Source organism: Henckelia pumila, chromosome 2 (genome assembly GCF_033568475.1).
Source record: "Henckelia pumila isolate YLH828 chromosome 2, ASM3356847v2, whole genome shotgun sequence".
Classification (NCBI taxonomy): domain Eukaryota; kingdom Viridiplantae; phylum Streptophyta; class Magnoliopsida; order Lamiales; family Gesneriaceae; genus Henckelia; species Henckelia pumila.
In genome coordinates this window covers 107904603-107923144 of record NC_133121.1, presented here as the reverse complement: position 1 = coordinate 107923144, position 18542 = coordinate 107904603, and the positions used below count along the sequence as shown (strand labels likewise).

Sequence of the window (18542 nt, the reverse complement as noted above, 5' to 3'; positions counted from 1 at the left end):
GATAAATCTTTCGATTCAAATATCATTATATCTACATTCTAAACTCAATCTCATATTCAATTCATCTACAATAAACTTGAAGATGAGCTCTAGACCTTTAGAATGCATATCAATTCAAAATCTTGAACCGGCGGCGTAACGATATGATTTCGGAAATCCCGAAGGCTTTAACATCAATATGATAATCAACTTAATAATATAACATCATCAATTCTTCAGCTGAATTTTCGAAATATGCAGCCCCTAAAATCAGATTTCTGAAAATTCGTACAAAAATCGAAATCATGTTCAAACGACGATCTTTTCTCGATCCGTCTTAGATATGCTATTGTCGTATATACTAGAACACGTTTATACAATCAAATCGTAATTCTAACAACAACTTAAAATTCAAACATGGTAGAACTTCATAAAACTTACGTCAAAACGTAGCACTCGGAGCTGTGATCGCAAATATATATTCAATCGGAAATTCTACCGGGCGGATCAAAAGATATTGGAGCTTAAAGGGACAAAAATTGAACTTGGAACCCTTTTCCTCTCTTCTCGGTTCCTTGCTGACTATTCTGATTCCTTTCCCTTCTTTACACATTTTTAAGGCAAGTTGCAAGGCAATTTGCACTTTGTTCCTGAACTTTGGCCTAATTGCAATTCAGTCCCCGAACAAGCGATTTAATTCATTTTCAATCCTAAATAATTTAAAAATAATATAATTTAATTCTAAACTCTAAATATTCTCAAATTAAATATTTTCGGATTAAAATTAAATCATTTTGGACCTTATCGCATTTTAGTCCTTGAACTACTTAATATTTGCAAATGGGTCCTTGCTCGGATTTCATCCTAAAATTAAATTCTCGATATTTATAATCTTGGAATTCACATCTTAAATTCCATAAATATCAATTCAAATATTTTTAATCTTTTAATTTAAGAATTCCGGATATTAAAATCTTAAAATCCGAAAATCCTCAAATTAAATATTTCTGACCCGAAATTGAAATCTCTAATTTTCATATTCTTAAATTCATCTTTTCACTTTTATTCGGAATTTAAATCTTAAATCCCGTAATTAAGAACTTAATATTTTCGGGCCTTACACGCTCTCCCACTAGCTTGTTCATCCTCCTTGAGAAAATGTGACCTAGTCTAGCATGGCAAAGGTTTGCTGGGTTTTGACTATCGTTTTTTCTTTTATTTGTTGTTACCGGTTTATCAACATAATTAATTGGAACGTCTTTTAATTTTAAGTTATATAGATCGTTTTCAAGTTGTCTATTTCCAATTAAACATTCATTCTTGTAAATATTGCAAATCCCATTCACAAAATTGCAAGAAAACTCATCTCTATCAAGCATAGAAACAAAAATAATGTTTTTAATCAAATATGGCACAAATAAAACATCTCTCAAAAGTAACTTAAAATCGTTCTGCAAAACTAAATAAACGTCTCCCACTGCTTTGGCTTCAACTCTGGAACCATTTCCGAGCCTCAGCTGGGTCTCACCCATCCTAAGCTTACGACTTCTTGTCATCACCTGCAAATCATTGCAAATGTGAGATCCACATCCGGTATCCAATACCTAAGAAGTAGTATTAAGTGAAACATTTATTTCAATGTAAAACATACCCTTTGCAGTTCGCAACTGCTCGAGGTATTCCTTGCAGTTACGTTTCCAATGACCGGGTTTCTTGCAGTGATGGCAAACATCTCCAGATATGTTCACGTTTGAAGCTTTTGTCTTGCCCTTCTTCTTTGGTAAAATTTTCTTGGGTGGGGCAGAACGTTTCTTACCCTTTCCACTTGGCCCCTTCTTGGAGTAAGAAGAGGAGCCAACCAAGAGTACCGGTTTTTCCTTCTTTAATGTGGCCTCATAAGACACAAGCATATTGACCATTTCTTCAAGGGTGACCTCTATCTTGTTCATATTGAAGTTCACCACAAATCCGTCAAACGACGAAGAAAGTGAAAGAAGCAATAAGTCCGTATTCAATTCATGCTCCAATGTCAAATCGAGTGTTACCAACTTCTCAATTAGCCCAATCATGTGTACCCCATGCTCACGGACAGAAGTCTCATCTTGCATGCGGCATGTCATGAGCTCTTTGACGGTGGCATACCTCTCCGACCTTGACTGAGCTCCAAAAAGTTCCTTGAGGTGCATGTGTATGTCAGCAGCATTCACGGCATCCTCAAATTGCCTCTGGAGTTCATCAGACATTGAAGCTTGCATATAGCATTTAGCCTTGATATCATGGTCCCACCATTGATCAAGTTCTGCCAATTCTTTCGGACTTATATTAGCCGGTGCTTCCTTTGGGGGATTCTTTTCTAACACGTAGAAAATTTTCTCCGAGTTTAGAACAATCTTTAATTTACGGAACCATTCCGTATAGTTTGCCCCAGTCAATTTGTTTTGTTCGAGAATTGAGTATAGTGGATTGCGCGAATTCATTGTAATGAAATACTGAAAAGAAACAGACAATAATCAGTGATTGTTTAATTAATTTACTAAGACATAAAATATGGCAAGATTTAATTTTATGAATTTCACTCCCACTATTTTAACGATTTCACTACCCTCTAGTGAAAAGGGGAAACTTGTTTCCTTAGTGGGAACATGGAGTCCAATTGACAAACTATAGTCCCGAATAATATCAGCCAACCATAATTTTCAAAAGATAGAGCCCAATTGCTTCCAAATCAATCCCCATGTTTTTACCTCATGTCCAATAAGGGCCCAATAATATGACGCCATTTATTGTGACATGTCAAGATAACCCATCAATATTAAGTTGTGATGGACGGTCGCCATGTGGATCCCCAATAATATGAGCCAATCCCATGGGAGTTCCACCCAACTTACAACTTGTGTCGATCCAATGTACAGCTTTCCGACGAACGGGTCCCCCCAATAATATGAGCCGGACTATGCCCGCGGGTAGAATCTCATACATTGATCGTTGATGGAAGGTAGGAACATTTAAACAATATTTAAATTCCCTTTATTTATCTTGATATCAATTTTAAATCATATTTAAAATGAGGGATTTTTAATTTTGAAAACTGTCTCATCATTTAGTATTTGTATGCTTGCGGGATTCATACAATTTAGTCTAAACATGCATACAACAATAATATCATATATTATTTAAAGGGTGATCGACCTCAATAACTAATCGACCCGTGGTTGCCAATCACGAGTCTAAGTCCAATCCTAGGTGATATGCAGGTATGCAATGCAATCCTATTACATTTAGCTTCCAATTTACATTTCTTCGGTCTTTATTGTCTGCTGGGCCCACCATTGTCTTCAAATCTTTATCTCCCACTACGTTTAATAAATTTACAATAAATTTCGATGATAAGTAGGGGATACATATTTAAGGGTAGGAACGGGCCATAAACAAGGCCCACTTTTTATTACAAATAACAATTCAAATTGGGCCATAAACCAAGCCCATTAATAAAATCCAACAACAATAAAACCAAATGTAAACAACCTAACATACACCTACAATATTGGTCATGACAATCGATCATCCTCTTATCCAATAATTAATTTAATAATTAAATAATTGGATAACATGCAATGACATCATAATTAAAAAGATAAAATCAAATTTTATCTAATATTCTCATAAGATCATATCTTATCATCAATTGTACCAAAATAATTAATTTTATAAAATCTAATTTAACGGATAAAATTTACAAATTTTCCAAAAATTCAAATTTATCCAAAAATCAATTTTAAAAATTTCGGACTCAAACAATTGATCCGATGCCTCGTGGACCAATAAAAAATAATTTTCGATCGGACCAAAAACTAAGATTTCAAAAATTTCAAATTCCAATAAAAATCAAATTTTATTTTTCGGGCTGCCCGGGACCGCCTCCACGTGGGACAGGGCTGCCCACGTGGAGGTGGGCAGCGATCTAATCGCTGCCCGTGATGCCCTTGTTTCCTTTAAAAATTTTAATTTAAAAAATTTCGTTTTGTTTCCAAAACCCGAGGCTAAAAATTTTGTACAATCGATTAATTTAATCGTTTGATGCGAGAGCAACCTGGCTCTGATACCACTGTTGGAACACGTGTCGCTCTCACGATCAAATCGATCTGATACCCGGTGCAGCGGAAGTTTAAAATTTTATATGGAACAATTCCATATCATGGATATCAAATCCTAACGATTAAATTATGCAAGTAAAATAATAATAATAATAATAATTAATATTTTACCTCTTCAAGCAATGGCTTGATTAGTGGAATCCAACAGATTTAATCTGATCTTGTTGTAAATCCCGGGAACCGATGACTCGCTTGATCAATCTCCGAAATTAGGTCCACGAACAAAAAAATAAAACCTTCTGATTGATTGCACTAGAAATCAATCAGATGTTTATCGAAGAGATTAAACAGATTTGATTTGTCAATTCAGAATGTAATTTTTCGGAAAAATCACAGACTGAATTTTCTCAAAAAGGAGTAGAGGATTTCGAAAATCCCCTTAGAATATTTAGTGTGTTTTTCAAAAACTCCAAGATGAATCTTCTGTTCATTTTCGAACACTACACATATATTTATATATAATTTCTAGACTGGATTAAGTTATATCTCTATTAGGGCTCTAACTCCTTAGGGCCCATAATCCATAACTTAAGCCCAACAAACCAAGCCCGTTATTATAGAAATTAATATAAAATTCATCATGACTCCGATTGATAAACTGATTTAACCAATGTGCACAAAAACCATTTCTGCACCTTTTAAAGTCAAGATAATTTTTCTGAATCCGAATTCAGTGATTTCCAAAAATGCTCATCTCTATGTCATTTTAGGAAATTCCACTCCCTTTAGTTAAGAAGTCCAACTTCTCTTTCATTAAATTTAACTCTTTTAATTTAACTATCTCAATGGGGTTTAGTAATCTGTTACTTGTGTGACCCTCAATGGTTCAGGGATACAGCTAGCCGTGGGTTCACAACTCCTTGTGACTCGGAACAACGATTTCTGACTTACCCAACGAATCATGGTAAGAGCGTCTAGCTACATCGCCCCATGATTCCCTAGGTATTACTGATAGTGCCTGCAAGAACCAGTAAGTTTTGGTTAGCGTACAGTACAGTTCCTTCATCCATATATCCCGATCGAATCAACAACCATTGATACATCGAGAGTCGTTCGAGATTCGATAACTATGCAACGTATCTTGAAGATCAAATAGTGACATCACATGTGCTACTAGGAAACCAAGTAACCTAAATCACATCGAGTACTCTGGCCAGAGATTTGTCACACTAATATCTCCTCAGATCGCATAGGATATCCACACTCGCAAGCGTGTGGTGAATCCTTGACAACAAAGCATCGACTCCTATATGTGTCGTAACTATACCCAATCCCGACACCTGATGACCCCATAGAGTCGGTAAACGAGTCAAAGTACAGTACTAGCATATAGAGTCTCAATGATGTTTCAAGTAGTAAGGACTAATGGTGTACAACCAAAACCGCGGACTTATCCACTCAAATAATAATAACCACTTGGAAAGTCCGAATAGGGTAGTTCGATCATCCATCATATGAATATCCATTTGCATGCTTTGAACATCTCCATGTTCATTACCAATGAAACGTGGTACTTGGCATCACAAATGCTAGTCTCAATCTCGAGTGATCTTTATCCTTATTAGCGGACGGCTCAATTGACTAGGAACTGTTTAGAATATACAGTGACTATAAGATGTGTTTCATAATAGTGATATCTTTTTATTCACTATCTCATCTTACTTACACTATAGTATATTTTAGGTCTTTATCAAAACAACAATAGTATATCACAATATAACAATATGAAGAAAGATAAAAGAAAATACCATTAATGAATGTAAATTATATTAAACAAAGATTGTTTATACATAGAGTCACAAAAGCCCTTAGCCACAAGTTGGCTAACCGGGCACCCAATCTTTCACCCCTGGTGCCAAAAGGTTACAACTTACACAGACAACGAGCGGCTCCTGACAGGCTTCTAGGAGAAAAGAGACATGAATGAACCGATTTCATATCGAAATGAGAGAAATTATGAGACTGTGTAGGTATGAGACTTCACGGTTGATGATGACTGAAAAGATTTGATAAGTATTACTCATATCAAGAAGATTCATTTTCTTTTCGTGAATTCATCATATAAAAACTCTAAAATTAAGCTTGCTTGACTTGAGACAATTATAGGATGAATGACCCACTTTCTAATAGGATGGGTGCCCCGGTAATTATAAGATGAGTGACCGCCTCAGAAGTTTCTCAGGATGTGTGAGAGTGAAAACATAAACACGCTGAAAAGATTGATTTTGATACAACATAGACAATTGTCGAATGTGGGACGTTACATTTAATCTTATTCATGCAAAAATATTATTTTTCACAAAAATTATCGTGACACAATTGGCTCGTCCCACGAATCTTACAATAGACATACTAGTATTTTTATTATTTATGATTTTCGATTTCAATCGAGTCTACTCGTATCTGGTATACCAATCCATGAGTGTTTGTTTGTTTTTAATTTTATTTAATTATTATTATATATATATATATAATAAAAGAGCATATATAGTAATTGGCTGGCTGATCTTGAGCCCTAGAACCTTTATCTCCATCCATAAATATATAGTACCAAACCCTTTTCGTCCAAAACCAAAAACCCCATTTCTCAGAAGAAACCTTATCTTCTCACGCTATGGCTGCCTCGCTCCACTTCCTCACCCTTAACCCCCAAACCCTTTCGCACCACTCCTCCGCCGCCGCCGCCGCACCATCTTCTTTCGGGCTATTCACTATCAAACCACTGCTTAAATCAAATCTTTCGCTTTCCGCCAGCAACTTTGGCGTAATTAACAGCAACCATGCGACTACCACTTCCAAAATTTTGAGAAAGGTTGCGTTTTCGTCAGATTTGGACCTGGATGAAGATGATTTTTCTGGGCCGGGCCGGGCGAATTTATCGCCTGACTTGAAGCTCTTCGTGGGGAACTTGCCTTTTGATGTTGATAGCGCAGCTCTTGCTGGCTTGTTCCAGCAGGCCGGAAATGTCGAGGAGGTTGAGGTAATACTTTTGTTACTTGGACGCTGTTATTACTGGTTAACGTGGCGCTATACCTCTTGATTTGCTGTAAAGCTTTGGTTATTTCTAGTTGAAATGTGTCTTCTCGCAGCTATTCAATGGAGAATTCTAGTTTCCGACCCATTCAATTTCGAGTTTTTGTTAAATTCTTGGGATTGATATCTTGTATCGCTTTAAATTGCCTACTTTTGCTGAATCCTGACCCTTCTCTTGTTTGTGCTTATAAATTATTATTGTATGCCAGCTTTATTTTGACGCACTTTCTATTGCGTGGCTCGATTTTTTTTTATGTTGATTCAGTTTGACATTTCTATGTAAGCATAATGCATGTATTAGGCTCAAACGATTCACAAACGTCTGCATTTCCCTTTACTGCTGTAAACTTTGCCTTAATTCATTAGTCGAATTGGGTACTGAAGAATTTTTTAAAATACTGTTACTAAAGATTTTACTCATGGAACTTGTGAAATTTGCAGGTTATCTACGACAGGCTCTCGGGAAGAAGCAGGGGCTTTGGTTTTGTGACCATGTCTAGGATCGAAGAAGCTGAAGCTGCGGTTCAACAATTTAATGGATATGTAAGCTTCCGTAGAGTGCACCGTACTTAATCTTTATGAAGGTTGTGAATTAAAATTATATTTTAGGCAATTGGAATTGATGTGCCATAGCAAATGATATCACAGGAATTGCAGGGAAGACCATTGAGGGTAAATTCTGGGCCACCACCAGCCAAAAGGGAAAATTCCTCGTTTAGGGAAAATTCCTCTTTTCGGGAAAATTCCTCGTTTAGGGGGGGTCCGGGGGGACCTAGGGGAAGGACGAGTTCTGGTGATTCAAACAGAGTTTATGTGGGTAACCTTTCATGGGGTGTAGATGATCTTGCACTTGAAACCTTGTTTAGCGAGCAAGGAAAGGTCAAGGAAGCCAGGGTGGTGTACGACAGAGACAGTGGTAGATCTAAGGGCTTTGGATTTGTAACTCTCAGTTCTCCTGATGAGGTGAACAATGCCATCGAGTCATTGGATGGATCTGTAAGTACAATGTTCTGAAAATGACATGGCTCGGCCATTGGTGCATAGCTCCTTGAATATATTTTTCACCTAAAGCTCATGGTGGTTGCACTATGTGTTTTTGTTTATTTGTGCTCAGTATACGTACTTCAAGATTGGTTCCGCCTATGCTTGATACTGAACACTTTCAACAACTTAGGTTCTAATTTTAGAAACAAATCTTTTTCCAGCAATTATTTTGATAAACATTTGATACAAACTTTGCCAGTGGTGAACGCCTTTAATATTTGATAATCTTGACATAATCAAGTTATATATGATTCAACATAGGTAAATAAACATGGCCCAAATTCCTTTTTCATGTCTGGTTTTCATCATTTTTTTCAGAAGTGGTTCGAAATCTGGTCTGGCCTTCTGCTAGGGCTAATTATGTGGTGCACGTGTAGTATTTTTTCTTTTATACTGACTATCTTATTTGAAAATTCTTGGCACAGGACCTTAATGGCAGGCCTATCCGAGTTAGCGCTGCTGAATCCCGTGACTCCCGTGACTCTCGTCCAAGGCGTCAATTTTAGGGAGGGAGTCTTTCACAGTCGTTATGGAAAAGTAAATTTGGGTATGTACCTCAGATATTTGGTACTTTCTTCGAGGATAACCATCACACCCATATTTTTCCTTTTCATATGTAGTTTGTACTCTTCTGCCTTATCTTACAAAATTTATTTAGTCCATGTTAACTAAATATAAGTTCTCATTGTATAACAGAGCTCAGTAGAGGAGGAGGAATCAAGGGTTGCAGCTACATTCCTGTTGGAGCTGACGGTCGATATAAATCTCACGAACTTTATATTTATGCACTCTAAGTTGCAACTTCATATTTTGGCTCTCCTGTCTAACAGGATCCTGAATGGTTTTAAGTTTTTTGCAATGTCTGTATGTGAACTATTCGGTCCACTGGGCACCATTTCATTTGAATTGCAATTTTGGATAAGATTTAGCCTTCATGGTGTACCATTATCAAGGATTTTGTGATTGTGAAATGAATATGCAGGTAGCTTTATTCTATTATTGCTAAAAGAAAGACTAATCTCTTTTCGCCCCCTCGAAGGCTCAGTGTACCGGCCTCTGAGGAAAATTTAGGATGGATTGGTTTGGGAATCAGACGCAAAGGTTGCCCTTGCATGAAAAAGCAATACTCATGAGTCAGACTGAGATCGGATTTAGCTTCTCAGGTGGAAAACATAAAAACCTTAATTGATGTCGGGCCAGTTAGGTTGGATCGGGGAGCTTAAACAACATTTTACACTTGTGCAATATGAAATTTGAGGTCTTTAATAACCCCTCAAACAGCTACATAAAACTGCTACTGATAATTAGTTGATTCATTTGTTCAAATTTAAAGATAATGATGGCTAGGGAAGTATGACTTACCATACATTTGGTGCACGGCACATTTCCTCTAGAATGCTAATAACAAGTGGCCTAAATCATGAACTAATCAGACAAAATAAGGGCAAAAGAGTGGCTGTTAAAACAGACAATTATGTGAAGAATTCCAAGTTTTGTCTCAGTTATGCTTGGGAAGGGATCCAGAGCCGTGTCTTTAGCACACTCCTGACAGAAAATTTTTGGTTTCATTTGCAGCTGATCCATTTCAATCACCCATACTACCAAAATAATCATCAAACTCAAGATTTCGCAAGATTCATACAACTGAACCAAAATCAAAGGGCATGAAAAAGATTACAAAAACCAGAATTTGACAACTCGTCGAAACAGAAACACCCGATTCCATGTTTTATCATTTTTCTTTCACATTACGTATCCCTGGATGCTTGTTTTCTGGCATTTGATATCCAAGAATAGTAGCACAAGTTTTTGTGTATGAGTCATTTTCTTTTCTCGAAGAGAAATCCGAAGTGACAATCCATGACATAGCACTAAGTTGGCCAAATTTTCGAACCTGGTACTGTGGGATTGAATTTGAAAGCATAAACATATCCTACAATAGAAACATGAGCTTTGCCAATTCAAAATCAATAAGGTGGTCCGAAAAATCCTCATCTTGTTTTCTATGTATCTCAGTGTTTGAGTTGCAATAATGTTTGACATTATATTTTATCTATGTTGTCAGATTTCAAGATGATCCTGAAGGTGCAAAGTGTTGTCCACCAAAATGTTATGGCTCTGCTGCCTTCATCACAATCGAGACGGGTAAAGAAACAGCCACATATCACCTCAAGAAACCTGATATTCAGGCGTCTGGCAGATTGTTTCAGGACAAGAAACTATCCAGAGTTTTCTCAGAAGACTATGAGAAGGTGAATAACAATATACTGGATCCACGAGGGCACGTTTTAAGCAGATGGAATAAAATTTTTCTCCTATCATGTCTCACATCTCTTTTTGTTGACCCTTTATTCTTTTACCTTCCAAGCGTAAAGGAGGACTCGTGTATGCAAGCAAGTGTTACTTTTGAGATTGTTCTAACCGTTGTTCGGTCACTGGTAGATGCAATTTACGTGATTCAGATTTTTGTTCAGTTTAGAACAGCTTACACTGCACCTTCTTCTCGCGTATTTGGGCGAGGAGAGCTTGTTATCAGTTCTTCAAAGATAGCTTCAAGATATCTTCATAGAGATTTCTGGATCCACTTATTGGGTGCTCTACCCCTTCCACAGGTAACATTTAGACGGCTACACAACATACGTTGTTCAGTTTTATGTGAATGAATCAAACAGCTGGTGATGATGATTATTATTATTCATATATAGGTGTTAATTTGGGCTGTGTTACCATCACTGAGGGGCTCGACTATGATAAGTGCGAAACATGGCTTTCGGATCACAATAATGTTTCAATTCCTTTTGAGGCTGTATCTTATTTTTCCTCTTTCATCTAAAATCATCAAGACAGCTGGTGTGGTGGTGGAAGCTGCATGGGCTGGTGCAGCTTTCAATCTCTTGCTCTTTATGCTGGCAAGTCATGTAAGTTTCACACTCGTCGCAGGTTTCTTGAAACATATTTGTGCTATGAAATATTTGCTTGGCATAATCATGCCCAGAAAAGTATACTGATTTGTTGGCTTATTTTCTTAATCTCATCGACTACTATTTGTTAAGGTCATAGGTTCGTGCTGGTACCTTCTTGCAGTGCAGAGGCTTGAAGAGTGCTGGAAAAAGATCTGTGATCTTCAACAAACAAACTGTCAATACTTCTACTTCGACTGTCAAACGAAGGACGATTCTGGTAGGAGGGCTTGGTTTGAATCAAGCAACATTTCAGTGCTCTGTGGTCCTGGTAGCGATTTCTATGACTTTGGAATTTACAGCGATGCACTGACTTATAGTGTGACGACGGCTAGTTTCTTCAACAAATACTCATATTGTTTCTGGTGGGGACTACGAAATCTGAGGTAGGCCAAATTTTTGTATTATTATGTTGATATTCCCGTTTGATTTCGACTAGTTATCACCTACACAACGATCATCTGCAGCTCTATCGGACAGAATCTGATGACAACTACCTATATTGGGGAGATTAATTTCGCGGTAACCATTGCAATTCTTGGTTTGGTGCTTTTTGCGTTGCTTATAGGGAACATGCAAGTAAGTTTCATGATTAATATTTTGCATTGCCTCTTGATACACTGTAAACTTTGATTTGTTTGAAAACATGGTGATTGTCTGAAATAGGCGTATCTACAATCTTGTACCGCAAGACTAGAGGAATGGAGGGTTCGAAGAAATGACACCGAACAATGGATGCATCACCGGCAACTTCCCCACAAGTTAAAGGAGAGAGTGCGAAAACACGACCTGTTTAGATGGGTTGCAGCAAGAGGAGTCGACGAGGAATGTATCCTCCGAGGTCTTCCTTTGGATCTCCGAAGAGACATCAAGCACCACATTTGTCTCGATCTTGTTCGAGGAGTAAGTTTCCATCTTATTTATCTTAGCATATAAATCAAGAAAAGGAAATGTGAGTATTTTTTTCAGGTTAGACCAGCAGGAGCTAGTTATATTTTTCACAATCTGTGAAGTACTGTATCATTATAGGTTCCTCTGTTTGATGAGATGGATTCTTGCACACTTGATGCAATATGTGAAAGATTGAGGCCTGTTCTGTGCACTTCTGGAACTTGCATAATGAGAGAGGGCGACCCCGTGATCGAAATGCTCTTCATCTTACGAGGCCATCTTGAATCCTACACGACCAATGGAGGTCGAACCGGGTTTTTCAACTCGTGTCGACTCGGAACCGGAGACTTCTGCGGGGAAGAACTCCTCTCTTGGGCTCTATATCCTCGCCCAAGCATTCTCCTACCCTCATCAACTCGAACCGTAAAGGCCATGACGGAGGTGGAGGCTTTCGCTCTTGTGGCTGAGGACGTGAAGTTCGTCACGTCGCAGTTTCGAAAACTGCATAGCAAGCAACTGAAGCATAAGTTCCGGTTTCATTCACACCAGTGGAGGATGTGGGCTGCCTGTTTTATACAAGCAGCTTGGTTTAGGCTCAAGAGGAGGAGGGAGGCGGCAGAGCTCAAGGCTCGGGAGAGGGTCGTGGCGGCCCGGCCGCAATGGATGGTGGGATGTGGCAGTTCTTTGCCGGCGAGAGCGTCGGAGTTTGCTACATGTGTTGCAATTGCAAAGGTGGGTCGTAGTAGTAGTTGGAGGGCTAGAAGCCTGAGGAATAACTCGCAAATGGATTTGCTTGATGTGTTGGAGAAGCCCGTGGAACCTGATTTCTCTATTGATGAAATTGAGAGGTAAGTTGTAACGTTGGGTTATAAAATAATTTAAAATTACAAAATTATCATAAATACATTTTTTAAAGATTTTTCGTATGAATAATTTTATAATTCTAAATGCAATTTGTAATCATCATTATATATATATATATATATATATATATATATATATATATATCATTATCCCTCAAAATATTTAAGACAATAGACTTGAGGGATTGCTAGAAAAATTATACGTCAAATTTAAATGGAGTTATTTGCACCAAACACCCTGTGAAATATTGAAAATGCACACTTTTTCCATGTGAAATTTTAATAGGCATTTTTAGCCTTGACCTTTTAAAAAATTAGCACACTCGCCCCTTCAAATAAGTAATTGTTGCGCACGCGCACCTCATGCGACTGGGCAAAGATTTTGATATTTTTTTTGCACCAAATACCCCTGTGAAATATAAAAAATTCATATTTGACCCATGTGAAAATAATTTTTAAATCTATTCAATTCATAATACACAATTTTTATTAAAATCTAATTATAAAATATTTAGCAAACATTTTTCGTTTTATTAATTTTATTTTTAATTTATTATGATTATATAATTGTTTTCTAAAAAATATTATTATTTTATCTTGTTATAATTATTTTATTAAACTTTCTTCTTGTTTCCAACTTCTCCATAAAAAATGCATTTATAAACGAGATTTAAATACCTAAAAGTACCAAAATATTAAATCAAAATGATAAGTGCATGATAATTACCAAACATTTTTAATTTTATTTGTTTTTATTTTTTATTTTAAATTTATAATTTATAATTAATTTATTTCTAAAAAAAATTATTACTTTATCTCGTTATCATTATTTTATCAAATCACTTCGTATTTTCAACTTCTTCATTAAACATGATTCATAAATAAGGATTTAAATATCTAAAAATACCAAAATATTGAACCAATTAATAAGTTCATGAATGTTACTTTTTCAATTTAGAATTATATAAGCATGCTATTTTTTTTATTATTTATTACAAATTGTGCAATGTATATTATCGAAAAATTTAAATTTTGGTTCAATAATATATAATCCTAAATCGAAAAAGCAATATGTTTGAACTTATCAATTTAGTTCAATATTTTGGTGCTTGAAATTATTTAAATATTTTTTTATGAATGCATGTTTAATGGAAAAATTGGAAATACGAAGTGAGTTTAATAAAATAATGATATCAGGATAAAGTAATAATATTTTTTAGAAAATAATTAATTAATGATAATAAATTTAGATTTTATTAAAAATTGTGTATTATGAGTTGAATAAATTTAAAAATTATTTTCACAAGGGTCAAATATGCATTTTTAATATTTCACAGGGATATTTGGTTCAAAAAATATCAAAATCTTTGCCCAGTTGAATGAGGGGAGCGTGCGCAACAATCACTCATTTGAAGGGGTGAGTGTGCTAATTTTTTAAAAGATCAGTGTTGAATATGCCTATTAAAATTTTGCAGGGGAGAAATGTGCATTTTCAATATTTCACAGGGGTGATTGGTGCAAATAACTCAATTTAAATGTAATAAATTTTACGTGCAATTGTGCTACACACTGTAATATTAGGGCGGATTATTTTCTTTTGTAATAATTAAAAAAGATAATTTTATCCAATTGATGAATAATGATGTTTGTAAATTTATCCAACACCATTACCCGTTTCACTTACTAACGTAGCATTTGATATATATAAGTAAACAGCACGTGCGATGCACGTTGTGAGACTTTGTTTATACAATATATTTATTTATTATATTTTATAATTATTGAAATTTTCACGGCCTCATAATAAAAATCAAATAAACTTTAATTATCAAAAAAATTTGTTATAAACTTTAATTATGACCTTACTTATAGTGTAAATAAAATGACAAAATTGTTATTTCACAATGATAAAACTCTATTCTTTTATTCATACTTTTAGATAGGTAAGGTAATAGATTATTAAATATACATGATTTTATTTTAATAATTTCAGTGAAAATATTTTTTATTTTCCAAACACACACACACACACACACATATATATATATATATATATATATATTCACTTAATATATCAATTTTTATATTTTTAAAGCATTATGTAGAAAATCTCCATATATACAATGAATCGAAATAATACACAATCTAAGGACAAAATAAAAAATTTAGAGTGAAAATATTTATTATGTTAATTGTTTTAGATTGAAATAATACACAATCTAATAAAATAAATATTTATTATCTTTAATAATTTTAATAAATAGAAGTTTTTATTTTCCAAGATCTAATCATTTTTATGTTAATCGAAATAATACACAATCTAATAAAATAAATATTTATTATCTTTAATAATTTTAATGAAAAATATATGGATGAAATGAAAAAAAAATGATATAATAACATATGAAATTTATGTACAAATTTTGTGACAATTTGACACAATTAATAGTAGAAATAGAGTAAAGTGGTAGTTATAGGCTAATGAACAAATTTAAAATGTGAAAAAATAAAAGAAAATAGGCTAATGAACAAATTAATTAAAAAAACTCTTAATTAATCTCATTATTAATTTAAATAAAATAATTTATATTTAATTTTTAATAGTATTGCTGCTCAAATTTCATATAATAACATATGTTTATGTATAACAAATTTTTTTGATAATTTGACACAATTAATAGTAGAAAGAAAGTAAATTAAAATTTATAAAATTAAATAGACTCCATTTAAATGAAAAGTTATATGTGAAAAATTATTACACCTAATTGTTTTGTGTATTTTTCCATCTTTGTTTCTTTTTTTTGTCATTTTACTTATATAACCCTCATTATTATTTAATTTATATAGAACAAAAAGGTAAACATATATATAGACAATGAACAAACCTTACTCCTACATTTATATTTTTATAGTAAAATAAATTTTTTTAAAATACTATATAATTTTTACTATAATAATTTATTTATTTTGCAAGACTTTTTATTAATATATATACTATTTGAAACAAATTTGGATTTTTGAATTTTTTTTTCTACTTATTTAAAATATTATAGTCTAACTGTTACACACCATAAGAAATTTGAGCAACAATACTGTTAAAAATTCAATATAAATTAATTTTATTTAATTTAATAGTGAGATTAATTAAGTGTTTTTTTAATTGATTTGTTCATTAGCCTATTTTCTTTTTATTTTTTTCTCATTTTAAATTTGTTCATTAGCCTATAACTTCCACTTTACTCATTATTATATAATTTATATAGAACAAAAGGGTAAATATGTATATAGACAATGAAAAAACGTTACTCCTACATTCATACTTTTATAGTAAAAAATAAATTTTTTGAAAATACCATATAATTTTTACTATAATCATTTATTTATTTTGCAAGACTTTTTTTTAATATACTATTTGAAACAAATTTGAATTTTTGGATTTTTTTTCTATTTATTTAAAATATTTTATCAGAATTTTTCAAAATGCTATAAAATTTTTTTACGAGTAAAAATTATTTTGGTACATGAACTATTGATAAAATTTCAAATTGGTACATGAACTATTGAAAATGGTTTAATTGGTATATGATCAAACTTAAAAGTCAATTTTGCACTTTATTTAAGTTGCTTTTAAGTTGAATATTGTTATTAAATTGATTAATTGAACTACATACATATTTTTGTCTTTTAAATTATTATATTAATTATAATTATAAATATAAATTCATATTTACTAATTACTATACTATAAAAAGATGATTATATATCAAGTATACGAAAAAGTATTCAACGTAAAATTTGTAGATCATAAATAAAAAGACACACACATATATATCATTTTTATTTTGATTAATATAAATAATAATATTATAACATAGATAAACCTAAAAATATCTTTTATTATATATTTTTAATATATATTATTTTTGAATATATAATTTATCAATCATTATATATATGTGTATGTACATGTTTGTATTAATTAATATTTACAATGTTTCGTACAATAAGTACGATCCCTTGTTTATAATATAAAATTTAAATAAATTTAAATTTATGCTTATAATTCTATTAGTAAAATAATTTTGAAAAATAAAATGTGTATCTATTTTAATTTAACAAAAATATTAGACTTTAAAATAATGTATATAAAGGGTAAAATTGACTTTATAAATTGATTATGTACCAACTAAACCATTTTCAATAGTTCATGTACCAATTTGATATTTTACCAATAGTTCGTGTATCAAAATGAATTTTACTCTAATTTTAACCATAAATATTTATTAATTTTTCAAAACTTTTTAATATAATTTTTCGGTTACAATAATCTATTCTTTGATCGAATATTATTACAAAATTTATATTGGAGTATTGAAAATACATGGATGAAATGAAAAAAATCATATAATAACATATGAAATTTATGTGTAACAAATTTTGTGACAATTTGGCACAATTATTAGTAGAAAAGGAGTAAAGTGGAAGTTATAGGCTAATGAATAAATTTAAAATGTGAAAAAAATTAAAAGAAAATAGGCTAATGAACAAATTAATTAAAAAAATAACTCTTAATTAATCTCATTACTAATTTAAATAAAAAAAAATTTATTTAATTTTTAACAATATTGCTGCTCAATTTTTTTATGGTGTGTAGCCGTTAGACATTCGATTTGTGTCATTTAGTAGTCAATAAACATTCGGATTTTTTTTCACCTTTCAAAAGTAAAATAGTTTACATTATAAAAATATTAGCCAAATATTGTGTGTGAAATTTTATATTATATAGTATACATAGTTTATCAATAATTAACTTTTAGGTAATAATTAGATATAAATGAAAAGTTAAATCCATATTCATTACTATGCAATAAATCACCTCCTAAGGTTTGACTAAATTTTTAATTCTTTTTTGCCCTTGTTTTTTTACCTCATTTTTCCATAATTGCCCATATATATTTTTTGATTCCTACACAATTTGAGGGCAAAGTTATATATTCACAATGAAAAACTTTGCCCACCATTCATACTTTTATAGTAGAAGAAATAGAAAATATTTTTTGATTCCTACACAATTTGGGGGCAAAGTTATAAATTCACAATGAAAAACTTTGCCCATCATTCATACTTTTATAGTAGAAATATATATATATATATATATATATATATATATATTTATTAAACTAATTAACTAAAGGGTTTATGTATATAATAATAATTACTTTTTTTTTACAAAAGGTTAAGGGGTAATTATTTTAAAATCCCTAAACCTAAACATAAATTTCTCCTAACTCCCTACATTCAAATTTTTTAGTTTGCACTCCCTAGTGGTCCCCAATTTTGATTAAACAAGTATTCAACTAATCTTTTGTACTTTGGCGTGGTTTTACCTATCGAACTAGTTCATGTCGTGAAGAACTATTGGTTGCGCAAGGTTTCCAGCCTATATACTTTAGATTAGGGTCCAACATGCTTCCGTAAAGTAAATCAAATTTAAATACCTATTTGACCATAATGTCGTCGGGTCATACCTGCCGAGTTTTACGAAGTGCTCCTTACACTCTAACCACCCAGTCGCAACAGATGGTTTCTGCACAAGCTCCTTCAACGACACCCAGCAC

General features: G+C 32.8%; 2 protein-coding genes across 2 annotated transcripts; both read left to right on the top strand.

The window, feature by feature from the left end:
• The first annotated feature begins 6685 nt into the window (after positions 1-6685).
• Positions 6686-9206, top strand: LOC140881372 (30 kDa ribonucleoprotein, chloroplastic). Its single transcript, XM_073286632.1, has 5 exons — positions 6686-7113; positions 7608-7709; positions 7815-8162; positions 8636-8757; positions 8907-9206. The coding sequence occupies exons 1-4, from the start codon at positions 6748-6750 to the stop codon at positions 8714-8716; spliced, it is 897 nt and encodes a 298-aa protein (XP_073142733.1). The 5' UTR covers positions 6686-6747; the 3' UTR covers positions 8717-8757; positions 8907-9206.
• A 119-nt stretch (positions 9207-9325) lies between these two features.
• On the top strand, positions 9326-12913 carry LOC140878114 (protein CNGC15b-like). Its single transcript, XM_073281720.1, has 7 exons — positions 9326-10185; positions 10276-10822; positions 10916-11128; positions 11264-11556; positions 11638-11749; positions 11837-12073; positions 12200-12913. Exons 1-7 carry the CDS (start codon positions 10157-10159, stop codon positions 12911-12913), a joined length of 2145 nt encoding a protein of 714 aa, XP_073137821.1. The 5' UTR covers positions 9326-10156.
• The last annotated feature ends 5629 nt before the right edge of the window (positions 12914-18542 follow it).

Bases quoted from the DNA above. Each gene is read 5' to 3' on its own strand.
- LOC140881372 (XM_073286632.1), top strand. From the start codon at position 6,748: ATGGCTGCCTCGCTCCACTTCCTCACCCTTAACCCCCAAACCCTTTCG. The intron at 7,710-7,814 runs GTAAGCTTCCGT...ATGATATCACAG, and splicing joins TTCAACAATTTAATGGATAT to GAATTGCAGGGAAGACCATT. The intron at 8,163-8,635 runs GTAAGTACAATG...TTCTTGGCACAG, and splicing joins TCGAGTCATTGGATGGATCT to GACCTTAATGGCAGGCCTAT.
- LOC140878114 (XM_073281720.1), top strand. From the start codon at position 10,157: ATGAGCTTTGCCAATTCAAAATCAATAAG. The intron at 10,186-10,275 runs GTGGTCCGAAAA...CTATGTTGTCAG, and splicing joins GCCAATTCAAAATCAATAAG to ATTTCAAGATGATCCTGAAG. The intron at 11,557-11,637 runs GTAGGCCAAATT...GATCATCTGCAG, and splicing joins TGGGGACTACGAAATCTGAG to CTCTATCGGACAGAATCTGA.